Below are 23,082 nucleotides of genomic sequence, written 5' to 3'. Positions count from 1 at the left end.
TTTACAGACTAAAACTCCATTGTGTGTATATATCACATTTTCTTCATCCATTCATCTTCTGATGGGCACCTGGGCTGGTTCCCTTACTGGTTATTATGAATTGTGCTGCCATAAACTTTGATGTTCCTGTATCACTATAGTAAGCTGATTTTAGTTCTTTTGGATAAATACTTACTACAAATGCAGAAGTCTTTTTCTGGGAAAATATGATGTTTATCAATTTTTTAAAAATAACTTAGTAAGGCATAATTCTGGCTATTTCTCTCAATGGAAGCATGAACCTGGTCTGAGAATGTACCATTAAATTGGGCTGTGATAGAGGTTATGCTAATCAAACAGCAAACAGCCCATGGAAAGAGGACCTGTTTTTTTCGGGGGGGGGGGGTTGTTTGTTTGTTTGTTTGTTTTTGTTTTTGTTTGGTTTTGTTAGAACAATTCAGCAAAATAAAATTCCGGTTTATGGTTGGACAACATTGTTTCACACATACATCAAACAGGCCAAAAAAATAAACAGCAACTTCGTAGACAAAAAAAGGGGAAAAAAAAAAAAGAAACCTTTTTATCTTTGGCCTTTTTAACCATCTCATACAAACCAATTACTTATAGTACAGTTAAAGTACGTACAGAAAAAAAAGTTACGGAATGCTCGGAATAAGATCGGTTTCTTCTTGTTGTTGTTTTTGCTTTTTTTTACAAGGTATTTTTTCTCCCTTGAGATACAGTGCACATGGTCACACCACAAGTAAAGTCAGAAGTAGGACAGAGAACGCTCCAAAGGCTGGTTTGGTCATCCGAGATCATTAAAAATGGCTGACCCCTAACAATAAGTACAAAAATATAAAATGTAAATTAAAAATACAAATTTTCCTTTTTTAAAGTACGTTTAAGGAAAAAAGCAGGGCCTTGAAAGTTTTGGCTCTTTTTTTCCTCCCCTGTTGCAAATTCACGTTGTGGTTTGGTTGGGTGGTGGAGCACGTGTCACCCACGGATTATTTCTTGGATAAGTTTGCTGTGTACATTTCCAACTACCCTCACACATGCTAGGCAAGCGCTCTGCCACTGAGTCACAACCCCAGCCCAAAGAATCTAGGGTTTTGTTTTGTTTTGTTTGTGGTGCTGGAGATCAAACCCAGGGCCTTGTGCTTGCAAGGCAAGCACTCTACCAACTGAGCTATTTCCTCAGCCCCAGTCTGTTCTTAAGTTGCACCCCATAACAGAAGCAGCTGGTCATGGACACACCAGGGAGAGAATCATCTCAGTAGAAAAAGAGAGACAGAGAGAAACAGAGAAATACAGAGAGAGAGAGTACAAAGGTTCTAAAATGAATCAAATAAACTCAGAGAGCTGAGGACTCGAGTTGCAGAGCTGGACCTTGCAGAGAGCCTATCAGACAAAGCAAGAAAACTGTGAGCATACCTATACCTGGTTACTTGTTGCTCCAGAGGTTCATGAGGTCCCCTTTGGATCCCACTCTTTTTTTCTCTTTTGGTGAGATTGAATCCAGGGGCACTGTACCACTGAGCTACAGCCCCAGTCACTTTCATTTTTTATTTTGGGACAGCATCTCACGAAGTTGCCCAGGCTGGCCTTGAATTTTCTGTCTTCTGCCTCAACCTCGCAAATAGCTGGATTACTGGACTGTGCCCACCATGCCTACCCAGGTTCCACTTTTTTGACACCAAACTGTTAAAAAAGAAAACTGAAGCACCATAGAATTTTAAACAGCCTATTCGAGTAAGAAGTAATTCACGCACTGGGAAACACAAAACTAAAAAATGTTAGTGTCTGGATGACAAAGCCTCAGAGGCAAACATTTACTGGGATATGTGCAAGTAAAATAAATTATTCAATTGGTTACAAAAACACATTTTTTTAAATTTACCTTGGTAAAAAGTCTGTTGTTACATAATAATATGAGAGCTGGTTGCTTAGGGTTGGCAAATTTTGTTTAATTTCTGATGTCAATATTTACCAGAATTGTACTGTATAGAGGGTAAAGAGGGGTGGGAGGCGTGGGGGGAAGGGAAAAAATAACAGAATGAATCAAACAACATTACTCTATGTAAATTTATGATTACACAAATGGTATGCCTTTACGCCATGTACAGAGAAACAACATGTATCCCATTTGTTTACAATAAAAAAATATATATATATATTTACCAGAATTGACCCAAGTTGAATTTCACTTGTGTTGGCAAATTAAACAAGGGTAAAACTATTTCTAAGGCCTACTTAAAAATACATTTTTCTGTTCAAGGATGTTTCAGGCCTGATGTGTATTTTGATTTTGCTGTGACGGCCCCTATCAGGTCACAATTGTATCCCAACTTATGTAAGGACACTAATAATAAAACAGTTGCATTTCCAGATGACAGGAAAGTAGAGAAGTACTAAAGCATTAGTGGACTAATTTGGCTGGAATGGTGTTTGATTCCATCGAAGGGTCTAAGTCCAGTTTTCTAATCTGGAAGCTGGAGCAGAGATTTAGCCTCTCTAAGCACGCAAATCTCCCTGCCCCGCAGTTCACGTCGCCACCCTGAGCAATTCCCACACCACACCCTTTCCCCAGAACACTCATCTTCTCCCTAGACTCCCAAAAGCCTCTGCAAACACCTACCCACCTTTACAGCACTTCAAGAGACTTTCCTTCTGGCATCCTTTCTTGTCCATGAGGGGATGATCTTCATCCCTGGTGCCCCAAAAACATGCTCAGACCAGTGTTGTCACCTCTATCACATTGTAATAAAATTCAGTGTTCATTTATTTTTCCAGTGCTTTTCTGGGGACCAAGAAAAAGTGTGTTTTATGTATGAAACTATGCATGGTGACATCTCTCCTTTCAGGAGCACAGAGTCCTGTCCATAAAGTTGGTTTTGGGGTTTTTTGTTTTTGGGTTTTTGTTTGTTTGGTTTGGTTTGGTTTGGTTTGGTTTGGTTTTCTTTTACAAATAAGAATCTTCTTCCTAATATCACAGACAATTGAAGGCTCATTATTTTGTGGAAAAAAGCACAGACTGAAAAGAATGCAGGAATACTAAGTGCTATATTGGAATCCTTTATCACACCAAATGTTCACTCTGGGACAAATTCAACAGAATGGTTTTCTTCTACTTTAAGGTGATTCAATTGCTCAAAAAGTGAACATAATATTCAGGGCAATACTTAACACCAGAAAAAGTGAATCCTACAAAAGAGGAATGCAGGGGAGGACCTTGAATATATATAACAAATTATTTTAATAATTTTATATATAACAAATTTATATGCTATAATCCTAATATATAGCATTATATATTATATGTAACAAATTATTTCACTTATCTACAGAATTTTGAGCTGAAAGAAATTTTTTAAAAACCAGTTTACTGCAGAAGGAGGTGAGGAGATGGAGAAAATATGTGTGACAAACTGCCAAGAAGACTAAAAATGAAAGGGGAACTTGGGCTTCTACTGTGCAAACAGCCTTTCCTGACACGGTTCTTTTGTGTTTTGGTTCTTGGCCTAGTCTTATGCAGAATTATCAAATCTCTGGTCACTCTGCAGCCAGGATATATTCTTCAACAGATTCCAGATCAACAGGGAAAGCTCTGGTTGACACAGCATGCCTTAGGTCTGTTAGAACAGTAGCAGTTAGAGTTACAACAGCAGTTGAGTACCCATTACTTTCATTACCAACTAATGAAACCAGAAGAATGTTTGCACAAGAGGGCCATGTACCAATCTGTGGGTTTCTGCAGAGGCAAGATGCCAGAACCCTCCTGGCTTTTGCAGCCTCACCCACAGGGGCTGCTATATATCTACAAACCCAAATAGCGACACCCACCCTGAACTCCAGGACACCCAGCTGGAACTATTCTTACAGGAGCCACAGCACAGAGATTGGGTAAGACATTGAGCCCTAGACTTGGGATGGGAGGGGCTGTGGGGAGACAGCACCTGAGGGAGGGCTGAATGGAAGTCAGTGCCCAGGGACTGGGAAGGTCTGATCTGAGTCATTTCTCAGGAAACTCTAATAGGTCTGATGGTCATGAGTACAAAGGTCTCCAGGGGGCAGGAGAGTGACATCATTGGCTGAACAGAGAAGGAGAGTCAGGAGGGAGAGGCGGACTCAGGGAAGACCCCTGAGCTAGAGCCCTTTCCGACACAGGCAGCTGCTGCTCAGCTCTGGCTGACACCTTGCAGTAGAGGAGACTCGGTGCACCAGCCAACATCATGGGAGTCTTTAAGAGGAGACAGGAATGCAAATTCCTCCCATGAAACGGGCCCTCCCTGGCTCCACTTGTTGAGCACTAGCCCTGCCTTGATGGAACTTGGTCTGTCAGTGCCCTACTGAAACACGGTGATGAAACCCATGGACATTCAGCAGGCTGTACATAGTTTCCATCCACAGAGACCAGATCTAGCCTGCAAAAGTCCTTCACGGATGACACGAATTAGATTTCTTATAGCAGAAGCAGCAGCAGTGCTGACCTTGAGGACCCATTAGTCAGCCAAGAGGCTAGCTGCACAGGTGGGCCTAGTACCAGTGTGTACTAGTGACCAGAAACTTCCTGACTCTGACAGTCTCACTCACAGGGGCAGCTATAATCCACAGGGGCTGCTATATATCTACCATCCCAATAGCCCCTGTGGCCCAGGACAATCAGCTGGGTCTGTTCTCCCAGGAGCCACAGCACAGAGACTGGGTAAGACATTGAGTCCTAGAGGTGGGACAGTCAGGCCCATGATGTAACAGCACCTGAGGGAGGATAAGCTGAAGTTAATGCCCAGGAGACTTGGCACACTTTAGGGATAGAAAGCAAATGGAAATATGACCCCACAGTGACAGAGGGGGCTATTGGATGAGATAGGAAGAGGGTATGGTAACTGAGCCGGGATGCAGGACTGATTACCTCTCTTATTTGCTCACAGGAAACATGATTCCAAAACTGCTGGGCTCACGACTTTGGCTCCCTCTGCTACTGGGGCTCATAGGAATAATTTTCTCATCTCAGGCCCCACCGTCTAACATAACCTGGGCTCAGTGGTTTAAAATCCAGCACATAAATATGGCCCACCCCCAATGTGATGATGCAATGCAGGTAGTTAACGGTTATAGAAGGCGATGCAAAGGCAAAAATACATTTCTGAATACAACTTTTGATGATGTTGCTCAAGTTTGTGAAACCCCAAACATAACCTGTCGTACCACCAATACAAATTGTCATAACAGTTCAGTTCAGGTGCCTTTAGTTGACTGTATCATCACAAAATATGCATCAAATTATGTAAACTGCAAATACAGAAATAAATTCGCAACAAAGTGCTACATCGTTGCTTGTGCCAACAGATCTGAACAGAATAATACCACCTATCCAATGGTTCCAGTTCACTTAGATGGGACATGTTAGCTCCTGGATCAGCACTTTGTGACATGGTTCTTCTGCTAGCTCCCAAGTCCACTGTCTACCCTGGATGTCAGCACCTGCCCTCATGGAACCAGTCTCCAGCCCCTTTCAAGCTTTGCTGAGCTGAAACACCCTGTAAGCTGTGCAATAAATGTCTTTGAAGAGAATCTAGATCTATGTGTATCTGTTCTGCCCCTCTGTTGTCATTTAGTCACAATCTGTCCTACAAACTTGTTCCTTTCTCTTCCTGAGATTTTTGCAGAGAGATGTGAGGCAAAGACACTGTATCAGGATGCTGCAGAGACTTGGCCACCTCACTGCCTCAGACTGGGAAACTAGGGTCTCCACTGAATCTGCCTACTGACATAGGCCCTCCTTCAAGAGCAAAGTTCTCTCAGGCTGCTCTGAACCCTCTGCAGACTGGGCCCTAACCTTGGCCTCTGGAGTTATTCATTGTATAGTTCAATTTGTTTCCTGGGTTTTTTATTTTATTTTTAACTGACATATAATAATTGCATATATTAATGGGTACAATGAGATTTTTCCAGACATGTATACAGAGTGTAATGATTAATCAGGGTAATTAACATTTCCAGCAAATCAAGTACTTTATCATTACTTTCTGTGGGGAACATTCAAAATCTTCTCTTCCAGCCATTTTGAAACATATGGTACATTTTGGTTAACTGTAGTCATCCTGCTGTGCTGTAGAATACTAGAACACATTCCTCCTGTCTACATTTTGGTAACTGTGATCCAACCTCTTTCTATCCCCACTTTCCCCAGTCTCTGGGGCTCTGTCCTACTCTCAATTCTATGAGATCAACTTTTTAAAATAACACTCATGAGTGAGATCATGAGGTATTTGTCTTTCTACTCCTGGTTTAGGCCACATAACAACATCCAATTCTGTCCATGTTGTTGCAAATGACAGGATTTCGTTGCATTTTATCACTAACTAGTATTCCTTTGTACATATGCACCACATCTTTATCTAATTATCAGGTGATGGACCCTTGGGTTATTTCCATTTCATGGTCCTTGTGAATAATCCTGCAATGAACATGGGACTACAGATGTCACTATGACATACTGATTCCCTTTACTTTGGATTTATACCCAGAGGTAGGATTGCTCGATCAGAAGGAAGTCCTATTTTTCATCATGGAGAAACCACCATATTATTTTCCATAGTGGCTGCACTAACTTGGATTCCCACCAGTAGTGCTCAAGAGTTTCCTTTTCACCAGATTCTCACCAGCATCTGGTACTTTTTGTCTTTTTGATGATAGCCATTCGAACTGGGGTGTGATGGTATCTCATTGTGGTATTTGCTTTGCATTTTCTAGAAGACTAGTGAAGTTGAGCATTTTTTCATAGACTATTTGGCAATTTGCAGATATTCTTTTGATACTGTCATTTAGATCATTACCCTATTTGTTTGTGTGTGTGTTGTGTGTGTGTGTGTGTGTCTATGTGTTTGTGTATTGCACTAGGGATTGAACCCAAGATGCTTTACTACTGAGCTATGACACCAGTCTTTCTTTAATTTTTTTATTTTGAGACTGACTTCTATATGAATACTGGTCACATTTTATTTCATTGTAGAGGTGCCTACCCATTTGAGTGTCTAGCTATAGACTACTGTCCCTGGAATCTTAACAGTCACTGTGTGTGGTGGGGTAGGGGTGGGTATGGTCATTGCAATAGAAAATAAACCAAAGGTTAAGTTGACAAACTGGAACCAGAGTGCTGATGCTGGCCTGCTGGCACACAGCCTATTTGGATTGTTCTGCACTCTGCCATTGTGAAGTTTTAAATTCGCTAACAAGTTATAAAAGTCTAGATTTTTCAACCTAAAAGTCTAGATTTCTATCTTCCTTGTGAAAAATGGGAATATCTGGCAGGCGTGATCTGCATTTCTTTAAAGAAACACCCAGGGAGTCAGAATCAGTGGCTCTTATCAACAGGATCAGAACACTCCAGGGCTTCACCATTCCAAGCACTGCCTGTTGTCTCCTGCCTGCCTGCTCATCCCTTCCAACCCCTGCCTGGATCCTGTAGACGTAGGAATTGTGGACCCTGAGGAATATGGAACATCTCCTCCAAGGGGTCTAGAACATGCCAAGCCCAATTCCCAACACCCTTCTTCCCAATCAGTAGGCTCTACACGCACTGCTGACAGAATTTTCCAAACATTCCCTCAGTCACTTCTCTCAACAATTTTTTTAACTGCTTTCCATTGCCTAGGAAAGAAAGTCCAAACCATCTAGTTTGACATGAAAGGCCTGAGGCCGAGATTCTTGTGAGTGAAGCAGAGATTAACCACAGATCAATCTTAGCTAAATTCCACTAGATTCTCATCATGATGCTGTCCTCTTGGCAGGCTGCTCCACTCACATCACCCTATCGGTCACCCCCACACCCTATCAAAGGCACACCAGACATATTCAACACCTTAGAACTCTGAAGATTGATCTTCTGAGCCCAGGGACACTGGGCTGATATGCTGCTATTGAGAGTCTCTGAGCAACTTTAGGAAACTCAGTCACAGGGAAGCACTTCTGCATTTGTGGTTTAAAAAAGAAAAGTTGTTTCAAGGAGGTCAGTGATTGAGTAATGACTCAATGTCATTGCTCAGGAGCTCCTAGGGGAAACTGAAGCAGCAGGAAAGACTTTGGTTGCCATGAGGTAGCCTTGTGTCCATCAGGGATGGGACTGGGCTTCCAAGTCAGGCAGACCTGCCATCCAGTCTAAGCTTGGTAGTGGGAGCAACTTACCTGAGCTCTGTGGAGACTTCTCTGATGCCCTAACTAGGGCAACTCCTCTTGTTTTATTCTGTCATATAACGTGTATTCCTATCTTATGTTGTCACCTGTGAGACTGACAGTAATCTATAGTTATGTGAGTAATGTGAGTCTCTCCCACTGCTCTGCAAATCCCATTAAGACCACAGAGTGCATTCACTTTCCTTTGCCAACCAAGATTTGCCAAAGGATGTATTGAAAATTATTTGAATATATTGAAAACTATTTGCCAATGAAGGAACAAATGAATTATGGGCTAATTCATTGATGGTGGGTAGTTGAGTTGCATAGTGAGGATAAGGGCCTCGTTCACAGCTTGATAACCCTAACCTTCCTGAGAAGTTGGTACGCCTCCATTTTTCCCTTGGCCAGCACCGTGATGACTTCTAAAATGCTACTGACTAATTCAGGTCTGATTTTGCTATGATTATGTAAATTGCAGTTTGTGTGTAAATTATGCCAACATTTAATTCAAAATTGGAAATTAGCAAAGGTAGACTGGAGAATAAATGGAGTTTAAAACCTATTGTAAGTATATTTGCTAAGTCCCTGGGTATCACTATAAACATTCAGGAAGAGACAACACTGGAATGCCAGCTTTGCCACTTAAATCATGTGAGCTAGGACAAATAACTCAATCTTTCAGACATGGTTTTTATGTTTTAAAAAGAAGATAACTTTCTCTAACACTCTGTGAAAATATTCAATTATATACAACTTACACATACAAGGGCCACCAGTTAATCACACAGTAAGTATGCCATTCATCCATTCAGTTAAAAAAATATTTTTAATCACTTAATATATGCAAACTCAGGCTGGGGTTGTGGCTCAGTGGTAGAACATTTGCCTAGCATGGGTGAGGTACTGGGTTTGATTCTCAGCACCACATATAAATAAATGAATTAAAAAAGGTCCATCAACATATGAAAAATATATATTTTAAAAATGTATATATGCAAACTCTATGAGCAGCAGCGATCAAATACACAATGTCTGTTCCTGTGCAGCTTGTAGTCCTTCAGAGAACACATGCATTCTTAAATTAATCACAGAATAAGAATGCAAATACACATAGAATAAGGACAATACAGGGAATGAAAGTGGTTTTCTTTCTTCTCTGCACCTACAAATGCATGGAATTGAATTTTTTCACATTTTGTATTAGTGTATGATAGTTATACATAATGGTGGGATTTGTTATAACATATTCATACATGCACACAAGATAATAATATAATTTGGCCAACCAATATCATTCCTCAGTATTTCCCCTTTTCCTTCTCTCCTCCCTCCCATTATTCCCTTTTCTCTGCTATATGGATCGCCCTTCAATTTTCATGAGAGCCCCTGCTTCTTTTTCTTTTTTCTCTTTAGCTTCCACATATAAGAGAAAAACATGTGACCCTTTACTTTCTGACTCTGGCTTATTTCACTTAACATAATATTCTCAAGTTTCATCCATTTTTCTGCAAATAATATAATTTCATTTTTCTTCATGGCTGAATAAAACTCCATTGTGTATATATACCACATTTTCTTTATCCATTTATCTGTTTATGGACACCTAGGATGGTTCCATACTTTGGCTATTGTAAATTGTGCAGCTATAAACATGGGTACATATGTATTGCTATCACATGCTGACTCCAATTCTTGAAGATAATACTAAGGAATATTTAAGCATAACTGGGTTATATGGTCATATGGTCATATCTTTTCAGGAATCTCCATAGGGATTTCCTTAGTGATTGTGCTCATAAATAAACCCACCAATGGTGTAAAAGTGTTCCTTTTCCTCCAGCATTTATTTTTTTGAACTCTTGATGGCCATCATTCTAACTGGAGTGAGATGAAACCCATTGTAGTTTTGATTTGCATTTCCCTAATTACTAAAGACATTGAACATTTTTTCATATATTTGTTGGATGTTTGTATTTCTTCTTTTGAGAAGTGTCTCTTCAGTTCACATGCCCTTATTTGGTTGTTTGGTGTTAAATTTTTTTGAGTTCTTTATATATTTTGGATAATAATCTCTGTCAAAAGAGAAGCTAGCAAAGATTTTCTCCCATTCTGTTGGTGGTCTCTTCACCTTCTTCTTTGTTACTTTTGTTGTGCAGAAGCATTTTAATTTGATGCCATACCATTTATTAATTCTTGGCATTGTTTTCTGAGCTTCAGGGGTTCTATTGAGAGAGTTGTTGCCTGCACCTATGTGCTGGAGTGTTAACCCTGTATTTTCTTCCAGCAGTTGCATAGTTGCTGGTCTAATTCCTAGGACTTTGATCCATTTTGAGTTGATTTTTGTGCTGGGTGAGAAATAAGTGTCTGGTTTCATTCTTCTACATAGGGATAACCAATTTTCCCAGCACTGTTCATTAAAAAGACTGTCTTTTCTCTAGTGTGTGTTTTTGGCATCTTTGTCAAGCATCAGATGACCGTATCTGATCGGGTTTGTCTCTGGGTCTTCTATTCTGTAACATTGGTCTACATGTGTGTTTTTATGCCAATACCATGCAGTTTTTGCTACTATAACTTTGTAATATAATTTGAACAGGCATATTTATTGTGATGCCTCCTATTTTGCTTTTTTTCAGCTTAGAATTTCTTTGGTTATTCTGGGTCCTTCATTCTACCAAGTAAATTTTAGGACTGCTTTTCCTACTTCTGTGAAGAATGTCATTGGTGTTTTGATGGGGATTACATTGAATCTTTGTATTGTTTTCCATAGTATGACCATTTTTAGTAATATTAATTCTGCTTAACCTTGGACAGGGGAGCCCTTTCTACATTCTTGTGTTTTCCTCTATCTTCAATGCTCTATAGTTTTCACTGTAGAGGTCTTTTCACCTCCTTAGATTTATTCCTATTTTTATTTTGGTGTTGTTGTTGTTGTTGTTTGTTTTTGAGGCTACTGTGAATGAGATTTTTTTGTGACTTTTTTTCCTCAGAATATTTATCTTTGGTGTTCTAAAAAAACTTGATTTTTGTATGTTGATTTTCTAACCTGCTCCTTGGTTGAATTTGTTTATTAGCTCTAGCAGTCTTCTTGTGGAGCTTAAAGGATCTTCTAAGTATAGGATCATATCATCTACAAAAAGTGATAATTTGACTTCTTCCTTTGCTATTTTTATCCCTTTTATTTCCTTCTCTTGTCTAATTGCTCTGCCTTGAATCGCTTTTGCTATATCAAATAGGAGTGATGAGAGTGGATACCTTTCTTGTTCCAGATTTTAAAGGACCTGCTTTCAGTTTTTCCCCATTTGCATGATGTTGACTTTGGGTTTGTCATATATAACCTGTATAATGTTGAGATAAGTTCCTTCCAACCCTAGTTTCTTCTGTATTTTTATCATGAATAGGTGCTGAATTTGTCAAAGGTTTTCTCTGTATTTATTGATATAGCTAAGTGATTGTTGTCCTTAATTCTGTTTTTGTAATGAATTACACTTATTTGGATATGTTAAACCATCTTTGCATCCCTGAGATGAAACCAACTTCATCATGATGTAGTCTTCTTAATATATTGCTGGGGATTTGAACCCGGGTCCGTGCGCATGCAAGGCAAGCATTCTGCGAGGTGAGCTATTTGCCCACTCCCTTAATATATTGTTGAATATGATTTGCTAATATTTTATTGAATATTTTTGCATCTAAGTTTATCAGGTTATTGGTCTGTAGTTTTCTTTCATCGACGTGGCCTTATCACACTTTTGGTATAAGTGTGATACTACCTTCATAGAATGAATTTGGGAGTGTTCCATCCCTATTTCATGGAATAATTTGAGGATCACTGGCTTTAGTTCTTCTCTAAAATCCGGTAGAATTCAGCTGAGAATCCATCTGGTCCTGGGGTTGTCTTCATCAGAAGATTTTTTATTACTGCTTCTACTTCATTACTATTTAATAGTCTGTTTAGGTTTTTTATGTTCTCTTGATTCATTTTGGGCAGGTCTTAGGTGTTTAGAAATATATCCATTTCTTATAGGTTTTCCAATTTATCAGAGTATAAGTTTTCAAAATAGTCCCTAATGATCCTCTGGATTCCTGTGATGTATGTGGTGATTTCTCCTTTGTTCATCTATGATTTTATTAATTTGGGTCTTCTCTCTTTTTCTTTTGGTTAGTTTTGGTAAGAATTTATCAATCTTGTTTATCTTTTCAAAGAACCAGATGTTCATTTCGTAGATTCTTTGTATTTTTTTTATTCTTAATTTCACTGACTTTGGTTCTGATCTTTGTTTCCTTGCTTCTACAAATTTTGGAACTTGTTTGCTCTTGTTTTCAAGAGTCTTGAGATGTGTCATTAGATTGTTTATTTGGAATCTTTCTGACTTTCTTATGTAGACATGTATAGCTATAAATTTTCCTCTTAGAAACAGCTTCATAGTGTCCTGGAGGTTCTGGTATATTGCATAATATTCTTGTTTGATTCAAATAATTTTTAAATTTCTCCCTGAATTCTTCTATCTCCCATTCATCATTCAAAAGTATATTGTTCAATTTCCATGTGTGCATTTAATTTCTGCAGAATTTGCTTTATGTTGATTTCTAATTTATTCCTTTATGATTTGTTAAGATACAAGGAATTTTATCAATTTTTTGTGTTTTCTAAGAGTTGTTTTGTGGGCCTAAAACACGGTCTGTTTTGGAGAAGGTTCTATGAGCTCCTGAGGAGAAAGTGTATTCAGCTGTTATTGGATGAAATATTCTATAGATATCTGCTAAGTCCATTTGATTTACAGTATTTTTCAGATTCAAAGTGTCTTTACTGAGATTATGTGTATATGACCTATCTATTGGTGAGAGAGATGTCCTGAAATCAACCAATAACATTGTGCTGGGCCTTGTCTCAGCCTTTAATTTGAGTACTGTGTTTTATGTAATTAGGTGCACCAACATTTGGGAGAAAATATTTACTATAATTATATCTTATTGTTAGAGTGTTCACTTTACCAGTATGAAGCCACTTTCTTTCTCTCTTCTGATTAACTTTGACTTAAAGTCTTCTTTGTTGGAGATGAGAGTAGCTACTCCTGCTTGTTTTCAGGCTCCATTTGCATAGTATATCAATTTCCATCCTTTCACTTTCAGCCTATGGCTGTTTTTGCCTGTAAGGTGAGTCTCTTGCAAACAAAATATAGTTGAGCCTTGTTTTTGAATCTATTCTGCCAGCCTATATCTTTTCATTGAAGAGTTGAGACTATTTATATTGGATGTTATGATATAAGATATTTATTAATTCCTGCCATTTTGATTTATTTCTAATGTTTAATTTGGTCCTGTTTCTCATTTGCTTATCTACTCTTCAAATGAAATTTGTTCATTTGTGAGTTCTGGGGTTTGCTTTTGATTTCTTCTATGTTAAGTAGTTCTTTAAATATTTTCTGTAGTGCCAGTTTGGTAGTCATGAATTATTTTAGTTCCTGCTTATCTTGAAAGGTGTTTCTTTCTGCTCTGAAGAGTAACTTTGCTGAATATAGAAATCTTGGCTGACAGTTATTTTATTTCAGTACTTGGAATACATAATTCTAAGCCCTTCTGGCTTTTAGATTTTGTGCTGAGAAATCAGAGGTAATTCTGATTGGTTTGCCTCTAAATATGAACAGATATTTTTCTCCTGTGACTTTTAAAATTCTAATGTGTGTTAGGCATTTTAATTACAATGTGTCATGCAGAGGTTCTTTCTTGGTCTTGTCTATTTGGGGTTTTGAAAGCATCCTGCATCTGAATGTCCATCTCATTCTCAAAGTTTGGAAATTTTTCTATTATTATTTCTCTGAAGAGGTTATCCATTACATTAGCCTGCATCTCTCAACCTTCTTCAATTTTAATGATTCTTAAATTTGGTCTCTTAATGTCCCAGATTTCTTGTATATCATGGTCATGATTACTTTTTTTTTAATACTGTCTGAATATTCAAGATTGACCACTTTGTATTCCAGCTCTGAGATTCTGTCTTCAGAATTGTCTACTCTATTAGAGACACTTTCAACTAAAAATTTTATTTGATTTATCGTGTCCTTCATTTCCAAGATGTCTGTTTGGTTCTTTTTCAATATCTTTATCTTCTTATTGAATTTTTCATTCATATTCTGTATTAACTTCCTTAATTCATTCAGTTGTTTTTCTGTGTTCTTATGGAATCTATTGATCACTTTTATAATCATTCTTTTGAATTCTTTATCTGATATTTCACCCACTGCAATATTTATTTTTGGTGTCACTTTTGGTGAATTGTGAACTTTAGGAGGTGTCCTGTTACCTTGTTTTTTGTTTGTTTGTTTAATTTTTTGTAGTTGTAGATGGACAGAATGACTTTATTTTGCTTATTTTTATGTGGCACTGAGGATTGAACCCAGTGCCTCACACAGGCTAGGCAAGTGCTCTGCCACTGAGCTACAGCCCCAGCCCCTACCTTGTATTTTATATTTCTTGTATTCCTGTGTTGGCTTTTATGCCTGTATTAGGATGTATTTTTCTTCCACTCATGTGTGAGCCTTTTTTGGGTATAGTCTTCTCTTGCCAAATTTTCCTGGAGTAAGCCAGATTGAGAACCCTCATAGGTGTAGTATCCACAATCTTTGTGTTAATTCTGTTTTTGCCTTAGCAGTGGATTTCTGTGAATGGGACCTGAGTGCCAACCCCTAACTCTTTCTCCTTGGGGCCTGGTTAGCAGTTTGGGATTTCTGTCTCTTCTATTCTTTGTATTAAACTATAGCTGAAGTTTGAGTGTCATTGATTTGTGTGTGTCTGCTATCTTTAGGTCAGTGTGCTGAGCTTAGTTCAGCAACAGAATCTCTACCCTGTGAACTTGTAGTGTTCCTGTAGGTTTCTACTCCCTCATAGAATAGAGGGAAACAATAGCAACAACCAATGTAAATAATATATAGCATTAAAATAGATACCTGATTCCTACTATGACATCTATCATGTTTGTTTAAAAAAAAAAAAAAACAGAAATGTTTGGGTCAGAAATTGCCAACAGCAAAAACAGTAAGTACCTGTGAACTAGATCTGGCATTAAAGCAAACAACAGGTGTTGACTATGCCATCCACAGCAATAAAACAGCGACAGCATTAACGATTCTGGCAAAAGTTATATAAACCAATTAGTGCTAGAAGATGGCAAAAATACAATTCATTAAGAGAAGAAAATGTGACAGGAAGGTAGAGGAGAGTTTACAATTTCAAAAAGTGAAGAGAGAGAATGCAGAAGAGATGTAGCAGGCGATGATTATAAGGAAAGAGGGGAAAATGAGGAAAACAATGTAAATTGAGAAAGAGAAAAGAAGAGAATTTGGCTGTTAGCATGAGAGAAAAGAGAGAAATACATACAAGAGAAATGAACAAATAAAAACAAAACCAAAATAAACAGGCAAAATCCCTAACCCTGAAAAGACAAGGCAAAAAAAGAAATAACTACATTTAAAAAATACTAAAAATGAGGGGGAAATATTTATATGTAGATATGCTCATGAACCAATCCATACAGCAAGAACACCCAAGAAAAGGAAAAAAGAAAACAAGATTCTTAATGAAGGAATTGTCTCCACTGAGGTGGTCAACAGAGTTGAAGAGAATAGAAGGTCATTGCCTGTTCCCAACGCTTGCTTTTGGGTTTTTTGTTGTTGTTGTTGTTGTTTTCCATTTCTTCTTAGGTCCTGGGTTGGGAGCTCTTAATCCCCTTCTCTTTTTGTGTCTCATTAAGCTTCCAGTTGGAGTGACCTAAGACTGAAGCTGAATGAAATATCTCTCAATGTCCATTCTTGCCAGTATAAGGTGGGATAGAATTGGACATACTGTCAGTAGAATTTTGCCTGTAGAGACCAGATCAATGCACTCCCAGGATGACTTCTGCAGAATTTTACGATGGGAGTTCCAGCAACTGGGGCTTAGGTCTAATCAGACCAGAGGGCCTTTATTGGTTTGTATCTGCTCTGGTGAGATTAGCTCAACACAACCCTAAGACTTAGAAGTAACTGATCTCTATCAGGAGTCTGGCTCCCAGAAGCCTCCCAAGAATTCTACTCGTGGGGCAAGAGATCAATTCACCACACATCCTGTTGCCTATGAACACAGGCTTCCCATGCTTTGTCCCTGAGTATACTCATACCCATGTTCAGATTCCCACCCACTTTAGCTGGTCAGACCAGCTACCAGACTCAAAGGGAAACTGAGTGGCATTCCCTCCATTATTACTAACTTGAATTTTCTGGTTCCAATCTTCTCAGTGCATGTTTTGTTCAGTTCTGCTAGATACCCCCTAGGCTACATGGTAGATGCCTCCTGGGGAAGTATGGCAATGTTTGCTATGATCTTCTGGCTCTGCAGCAGCAGCCAAAGCATGACCTCCTCAAGATGGCTCCTGCCTCAGCTCTCTGCTTTCCAGTTGAGAAAAGCACTCTTCATGCCACAGCACAGACTCTGGGTAAATTAAGTTCAGGCTAATTTTCTGATATTTTTCTGTGCCAAATTCTGGTCTCAGGTTTTTCCTTCCCAAACCTGTCTGTTGTGTTCCTCTGTGTGTTACCCCTCTCCTCTGTGGTAATCTGTACCACTACTACTTGCATTGATGCAACCAGCTTGACTCCAATGTACTCTTCCTTCTTTGTCCAATGTACCCAAATTTCCAAGTCTCTAAGACATTCTGACTATCCAATATTGAATTTTTAGTGAAATTCCTCTTTCAGTCACCTCACTGAGAAGCAATACTCCCAGTGCTGGAATTTTGAGCCATGGAGCAACTACGAATGCAGCCTTCTTCTAATCTCCCATCTTGAAACTCCTGCCATGATGTTCGTGCCAACTTCTGGCCTAGAGCTATGAAGTATGTCATTTTGGACTGAGACCTCTGAAACAGTAAGCCCCAAATAAACTTTTCCTCATCTACGTTATTCTTGTCAAGTCTTTGGTCACATCAATGAAAAGTTACTGAAACAGTTACAAAAATGCCATTGTAGATATACCTTGGTGAAAAGTCCCTTGTCGCATAATACATGACTGGTTAAGATTGCCAAATACTTTATCTAACATCATGTTTACCAGAATTGACCCAAGTTAAGTTTCACTTATGTTGGCAGTTTAAGCAGGATTGATTATTTTTTATATTTTTTATTTGTTCTTATTAGTTATACATGATAGTAGAATGCATTTTGATATATTATACATATATGGAGTATAACTTCTCATTCTTGTTGTACATGATGTAAAATTACTTTGGTTGTGTAATAATATCTGCACATGGATAACAATGTTTGATTCATTCTACTTTCTTTCCCATTCCCATTCCCCCTTCCTTCCCTTTTATCCCCTTTGGCTAATCAAAGTTATTTCTATTCTTCCCCATCCCTCACCCTTCATTGTGAGTTAATATCTGCATATCAGAGAAAACATTCGATTTTGGGGGATTGGTTTATTTTCCTTAGCATGATATTCTCCAGTTCCATCCATTTATGGAAAATACAATAATTTCATTTTTCTTCATAGCTGAGTAATATTCCATTGTGTGTATATATCACATTTTCTTTATCCATTCATCTGTTGAAGGGCACCTACATTAGTTTCACAGTTTAACTATTGTGAATTCAGCTGCTATAAACATTGATGTGGCTGTGCCACTGTTGTTTGCTTATTTTAAGTTCTTTAGGTATAAACTGAGGAGTGGAATAACTGGGTCAAATAGTGGTTCCATTCCAAGTTTTCTGAGGAATCTCTATACTGTTTTCCAGAGTAGTTGCACCAATTTGCAGTCCCACCAACAATTTGTGAGTATACCTTATCCCCACATCCTTGGCAACATTTATTGCTGCTTGTATTCTTGATAATTGTCATTCAGACTGAAGTGAGATGAAATCTCAGTGTAGTTTTAATTCGCATTGGAAAAAAATATTTCTAAGGCCTACTTAAAAATACATTTTTTCTGCTCAAGAGTGTTTCAGGCCAGATGTGTATTTTGATTTTGCTGTGACAGCCTCTATCAGGTCACAATTGTGTCCCAATTTATGTAGGGACACTAATAATAAAACGATTGCATTTCCAGATGACAGGAAGGTAGAGAAGTACTAAAGCATTAGTGGACTAATTTGGCTGGAATGGTGTTTGATTCCATCGAAGGGTCTAAGTCCAGTTTTCTAATCTGGAAGCTGGAGCAGAGATTTAGCCTCTCTAAGCACGCAGATCTCCCTGCCCCGCAGTTCACGTCGCCACTCTGAGCAATTCCCACACCACACCCTTTCCCCAGAACACTCATCTTCTCCCTAGACTCCCAAAAGCCTCTGCAAACACCTACCCACCTTTACAGCACTTCAAGAGACTTTCCTTCTGGCATCCTTTCTTGTCCATGAGGGGATTATCTTCATCCCTGGTGCCCCAAAAACATGCTCAGACCAGTGTTGTCACCTCTATCACATTGTAATAAAATTCAGTGTTCATTTATTTTCCCAGTGCTTTTCTGGGGACCAAGAAAAAGTGTGTTTTATGTATGAAACTATGCATGTCACATCTCTCCTTTCAGGAGCACAGAGTCCTGTCCATAAAGTTGGTTTTTCGGTTTTTGTTGTGTTTGTTTTTTGTTTTGGTTTTCTTTTACAAATAAGAATCTTCTTCCTAATGTCACAAAATGCAGTAGGTAACTGACAATCAAAGGCTCATTATTTTGTGGAAAAAAGCACAGACTGAAAAGAATGCAGGAATACTAAGTGCTATATTGGAATCCTTTATCACACTAAGTGTTCACTCTGGGACAAATTCAACAGAATGGTTTTCTTCTACTTTAAGGTGACTCAACTGTTCAAAAAGTGAACATAATATTCAGGGCAATACTTAACACCAGAAAAAGTGAATCCTACAAAAGAGGAATGCAGGGGAGGACCTTGAATATAGATAACAAATTGTTTTGGTTACCTACAGAATTTTGAGCAGGACAAAATTTTTTAAAAATCAGTTTACTGCAGAAGGAAGTAAGGAGATGGACAATATGTGTGTGACAAACCGCCAAGAAGACTAAAAATGAAAGGGGAACTTGGGCTTCTGCTGTGCAAACAGCCTTTCCTGGCACTATTGTTTTGTGTTTGGGTTCTTGTTCTAGCCTTATGCAGAATTATCAAATCTCTGGTCACTCTGCAGCCAGGATATATTCTTCAGCAGCAGATCCCAGATCAACAGGGAAAACTCTGGTTAACACAGGATGCCTTAGGTCTGTTAGAACAGTAGCAACAAAAGCTGTATCCCCAAGTACATATCACCAACAAAGTACAGCCAAGTAATGAAACAGGAAGGCAGTTTGCACATGTACCAATCTGTGGGCTTCTGCAGAGGCAAGATGCCAGAACCCTCCTGGCTCTGGCAACCCCACCCACAGGGGCTGCTATATATCTACAAACCCAAATAGGGGCACCCACAATCCCTGAACTCCAGGACACCCAGCTGGAACTATTCTTACAGGAGCCACAGCACAGAGATTGGGTAAGACATTGAGCCCTAGACTTGGGATGGGAGGGGCTGTGCTGGGCCAGCACCTGAGGGAGGGCTGAATGGAAATCAGTGCCCAGGGACTGGGAAGGTCTGATCTGAGTCATTTCTCAGGAAACTCTAATAGGTCTGATGGTCATGAGTACAAAGGTCTCCAGGAGGCAGGAGAGTGACATCATTGGCTGAACAGAGAAGGAGAGTCAGGAGGGAGAGGCGGACTCACGGAAGACCCCTGAGCTAGAGCCCTTTCCGACACAGGCAGCTGCTGCTCAGCTCTGGCTGACACCTTGCAGTAGAGGAGACTCGGTGCACCAGCCAACATCATGGGAGTCTTTAAGAGGAGACAGGAATGCAAATTCCTCCCATGAAATGGGCCCTCCCTGGCTCCACTTGTTGAGCACTAGCCCTGCCTTGATGGAACTTGGTCTGTCAATGCCCTACTGAAACACGGTGATGAAACCCATGGACATTCAGCAGGCTATACATAGTTTCCATCCACGGAGATCAGATCTAGCCTGCAAAAGTCCTTCACGGATGACACGGAATTAGATTTCTTATAGCAGAAGCAGCAGCAGTGCTGACCTTGAGTCAGCCAAGAGGCTAGTTGCACAGGTGGGCCTAGTACCAGTGAGTGGGTTTCATCATGACCAAGACATCAGACCTTCCTGGCTCTGAGGGCCCCACACAGGGGCTGCAATATATCCACAGGCTCATAGAGGAACACCCACAGTTTCTGAACACAGGGACAGACAACCAGCTGGGTCTGTTCTCACAGCAGCCACAGCACAGAGACTGGGTAAGCATTGAGCCCTAGAGCACCCACAGTGGAACCTAAGGGAAGCTCAAATAAAATGAATACCCAGGAACTTGGAACATTTTAGGGATGAATACCCACAGTGACAGCAGAGGGACCTACAAGCTAAGACAGAAAGAGAATATGGTAAGTGAGCTAGGATACAACACTAGTTATCTCTCCTCTTTGTTCACAGGAAACATGATTCCAAAGCTGCTGGGCTCACGACTTTGGCTCCTGTTGCTGCTGGGGTTCATGGGAATGATTATCTCATCTCAGGCCCCACCAGCTAATTTAACCTGGGCTCAGTGGTTTGAAATCCAGCACATAAATATGGCCCACCCCCGATGTGATGATGCAATGCGGGTAGTCAACAGATATAGAGGGCGATGCAAAGGCAAAAATACGTTTCTGCATACTACTTTTGATAATGTTGCTCAAGTTTGTGAAACCCCAAACATAACCTGCCTTACAAGCCGCAGTACAAACTGTCATAACAGTTCAGTTCAGGTGCCTTTAGTTGACTGTGTCATCACCGGAAAATCACAGAATTATACAAACTGCAGATATCGAAACGTACCAGCAACAAAGTGCTACATCGTTGCTTGTGCCAACAGATCTAAACAGGATAATACCACCTATCCAATGGTTCCAGTTCACTTAGATGGGACATGTTAGCTTCTGGATCAGCACTTTGTGACATGGCTCATCTGCCAGCTCCCAAGCCCTCTGTCCACCCTGGATGTCAGCATCTGTCCTCAAGGAAACAGTGTCCAACTCCCTTCAAGCTTAGCTAAGCTGAAGCACCCTGTAAGCCATGCAATAAACCTCTTTGAAGAGAAATCTAAACCTCTGTGTATCTCTGTCTTACATATGTGCTCCTTCCTCTTCCTGAGATTTTGGGGAACAAAGAGATGTGAGGCAAAGACACTGTATCAGGAAGCTGCAGAGACATGGCCCCCTCACTTACCTCAGGCTGGGAAACTGGGGTCTCCTCTGAATCTGCCTACTGACAAAAGCCCTCTTCAATAGCAAATTTCTCTCAGGCTGCTCTGAACCCTCAGCAGACTGGGCCCCTAACCTTGACCTGTGGAATCATTCATTATACACTCAAATTTTTTGTTGTTTTGTTCTTTTTTATTTCTTAACTGATATATAATAATTGCACTTTTAAAACGGCTTTCCATTGCCTAGGAAAGAAAGTCCAAATGATTTAGTCTGAGGCTGAGCTTCCTTGTGAGTGAAACAGAGATCAACTACAGATCAATCTTAGCTAAATTCCACTAGATTCTCAGCGAGATGTTGCCCTCTTAGCAGGCTGCTCAGGTCACCTCAGTCTCCCTCGCACTGTATCAGAGGCATGCCAGATATATTCCACACCTTAGAACCCTGAAGGTCCGTCTTCTGATTCCAGGGATTACTGGGCTGATGTGTTGCTATTGAGAGTCTCTGAGCAACTTTATGAAACTCAGTCACAGGGAAAGCACTTCTGCATTTGTGGTTTAAAAAAGAAAAGCTGTTTCAAGGAGGTCAGTGATTGAGTAATGACTCAATGTCATTGCTCAGGAGCTCCTGGGGGAAACTGAAGCAGCAGGAAAGATTTTGGTTGCCATGAGGGGTAGCCTTGTGTCCATCAGGGGTGGGACTGGGCTTTCAAGCCAGGCAGACCTGCAGTCCAGTCTAAGCTTGGTAGTGGGAGCAACTTACCTGAGCTTTGTGGAGACTTCTCTGATGCCCTAACTAGGGCAGCTCCTCTTGTTTTATTCTGCTGTATAACATGTAGTCCTATGTTATGTTGTCACCTGTGAGACTGACAGTAATCTATGGTTATGCGAGTAATGTGAGTCTCTCCCACCACTCTGCAAATCCCAATAAGAGCACAGAATGCATTCAATCTCTTTCACCATAGCCTTGTGTTAGCTGTTTTTGCTGTAGGAATGGATGTTCATGAGGGTGAATGAGGGCCTCCCAGTCATTCCTACTTGTGTTTTTGTCAGTAGTTTAGATTTTTTGACTCTTCTATTCTTTCTATTATAGTATAGCTGAAGATTGAGTGTAATTTTTGTGTGAAGCAAAGTATGTTCTTTCTTCGCTCGGTTTAGTTCAGCAGCAAAGTCTACTGTGTAAACTTGTGGTGTCCCTGTAGATTCCCAGAACCTTATAGAAAACAGAGAAAGAAACAATGGCAACAAGCAAAGCAAACGATATGCAGCATTAAAATAAATACACAGTGCCTACTATGACATCTGCAACACTAATTGCCACAGAAACACAAATGGAGGGGTCAGCAATTGCCAACAGCAAATACAATAAATAGCTGTGAATCCGATCTGGCATTGAAGTAAAAAGTCTGTGTCAGCAGTTTGCAGTACTAATTACTGCAATAGCATAAATGGCAGGAATTTTATAAGCCAAATAGTTCTAAAAAATGGTAAAACTATACTTCTAAGAGAAAAAAATGTGATAGGAAGGTAGAATAAAGTTTCAAATGTTTGAAGTGTGAATAGAGAGAATGCAGAAGAAATGTAGCAAGTGAGAATTATAAGAAAGGAGGAGAAAATAGAAAAGATGAGGTAAAGGGAGACAGAAAGAGAGAACAAGAGAATTTTGCTGTAAGAAGG

General features: G+C 39.7%; 2 protein-coding genes across 4 annotated transcripts; both read left to right on the top strand.

Moving 5' to 3' along the window:
• Positions 1-4,668: 4,668 nt before the first annotated feature.
• On the top strand, positions 4,669-21,318 carry LOC306654752 (non-secretory ribonuclease-like). 3 transcript variants are annotated; one of them, XM_079128613.1, is made up of 2 exons: positions 4,669-4,687; positions 20,658-21,318. In XM_079128613.1, the coding sequence occupies exon 2, from the start codon at positions 20,663-20,665 to the stop codon at positions 21,137-21,139; it is 477 nt and encodes a 158-aa protein (XP_078984739.1). In that variant the 5' UTR covers positions 4,669-4,687; positions 20,658-20,662; the 3' UTR covers positions 21,140-21,318. The 3 variants fall into 3 exon arrangements, with proteins under 3 accessions (XP_078984739.1, XP_078984737.1, XP_078984738.1); XM_079128611.1 differs by lacking the exon at positions 4,669-4,687 and adding an exon at positions 19,528-19,662 and having other exon boundaries at positions 20,658-21,317; XM_079128612.1 differs by lacking the exon at positions 4,669-4,687 and adding an exon at positions 20,381-20,464.
• Positions 4,862-5,530, top strand: LOC306654043 (non-secretory ribonuclease-like; the record flags this gene model as incomplete). The annotated part of the gene is made up of 1 exon (XM_079127256.1): positions 4,862-5,530. The coding sequence occupies one exon, from the start codon at positions 4,862-4,864 to the stop codon at positions 5,390-5,392; it is 531 nt and encodes a 176-aa protein (XP_078983382.1). The 3' UTR covers positions 5,393-5,530.
• Positions 21,319-23,082: the final 1,764 nt, after the last annotated feature.

The sequence above is a fragment of the Sciurus vulgaris genome (assembly GCF_902686455.1).
Source record: "Sciurus vulgaris genome assembly, chromosome: 2".
Classification (NCBI taxonomy): domain Eukaryota; kingdom Metazoa; phylum Chordata; class Mammalia; order Rodentia; family Sciuridae; genus Sciurus; species Sciurus vulgaris.
The sequence above is the reverse complement of the archived record's forward strand: the minus strand, read 5'-3'. Positions and strand labels throughout refer to the sequence as shown.

Coding starts and splice junctions, on each gene's coding strand:
- LOC306654752 (XM_079128613.1), top strand. CDS start 20,663: ATGATTCCAAAGCTGCTGGGCTCACGACTTTGGCTCCTGTTGCTGCTG.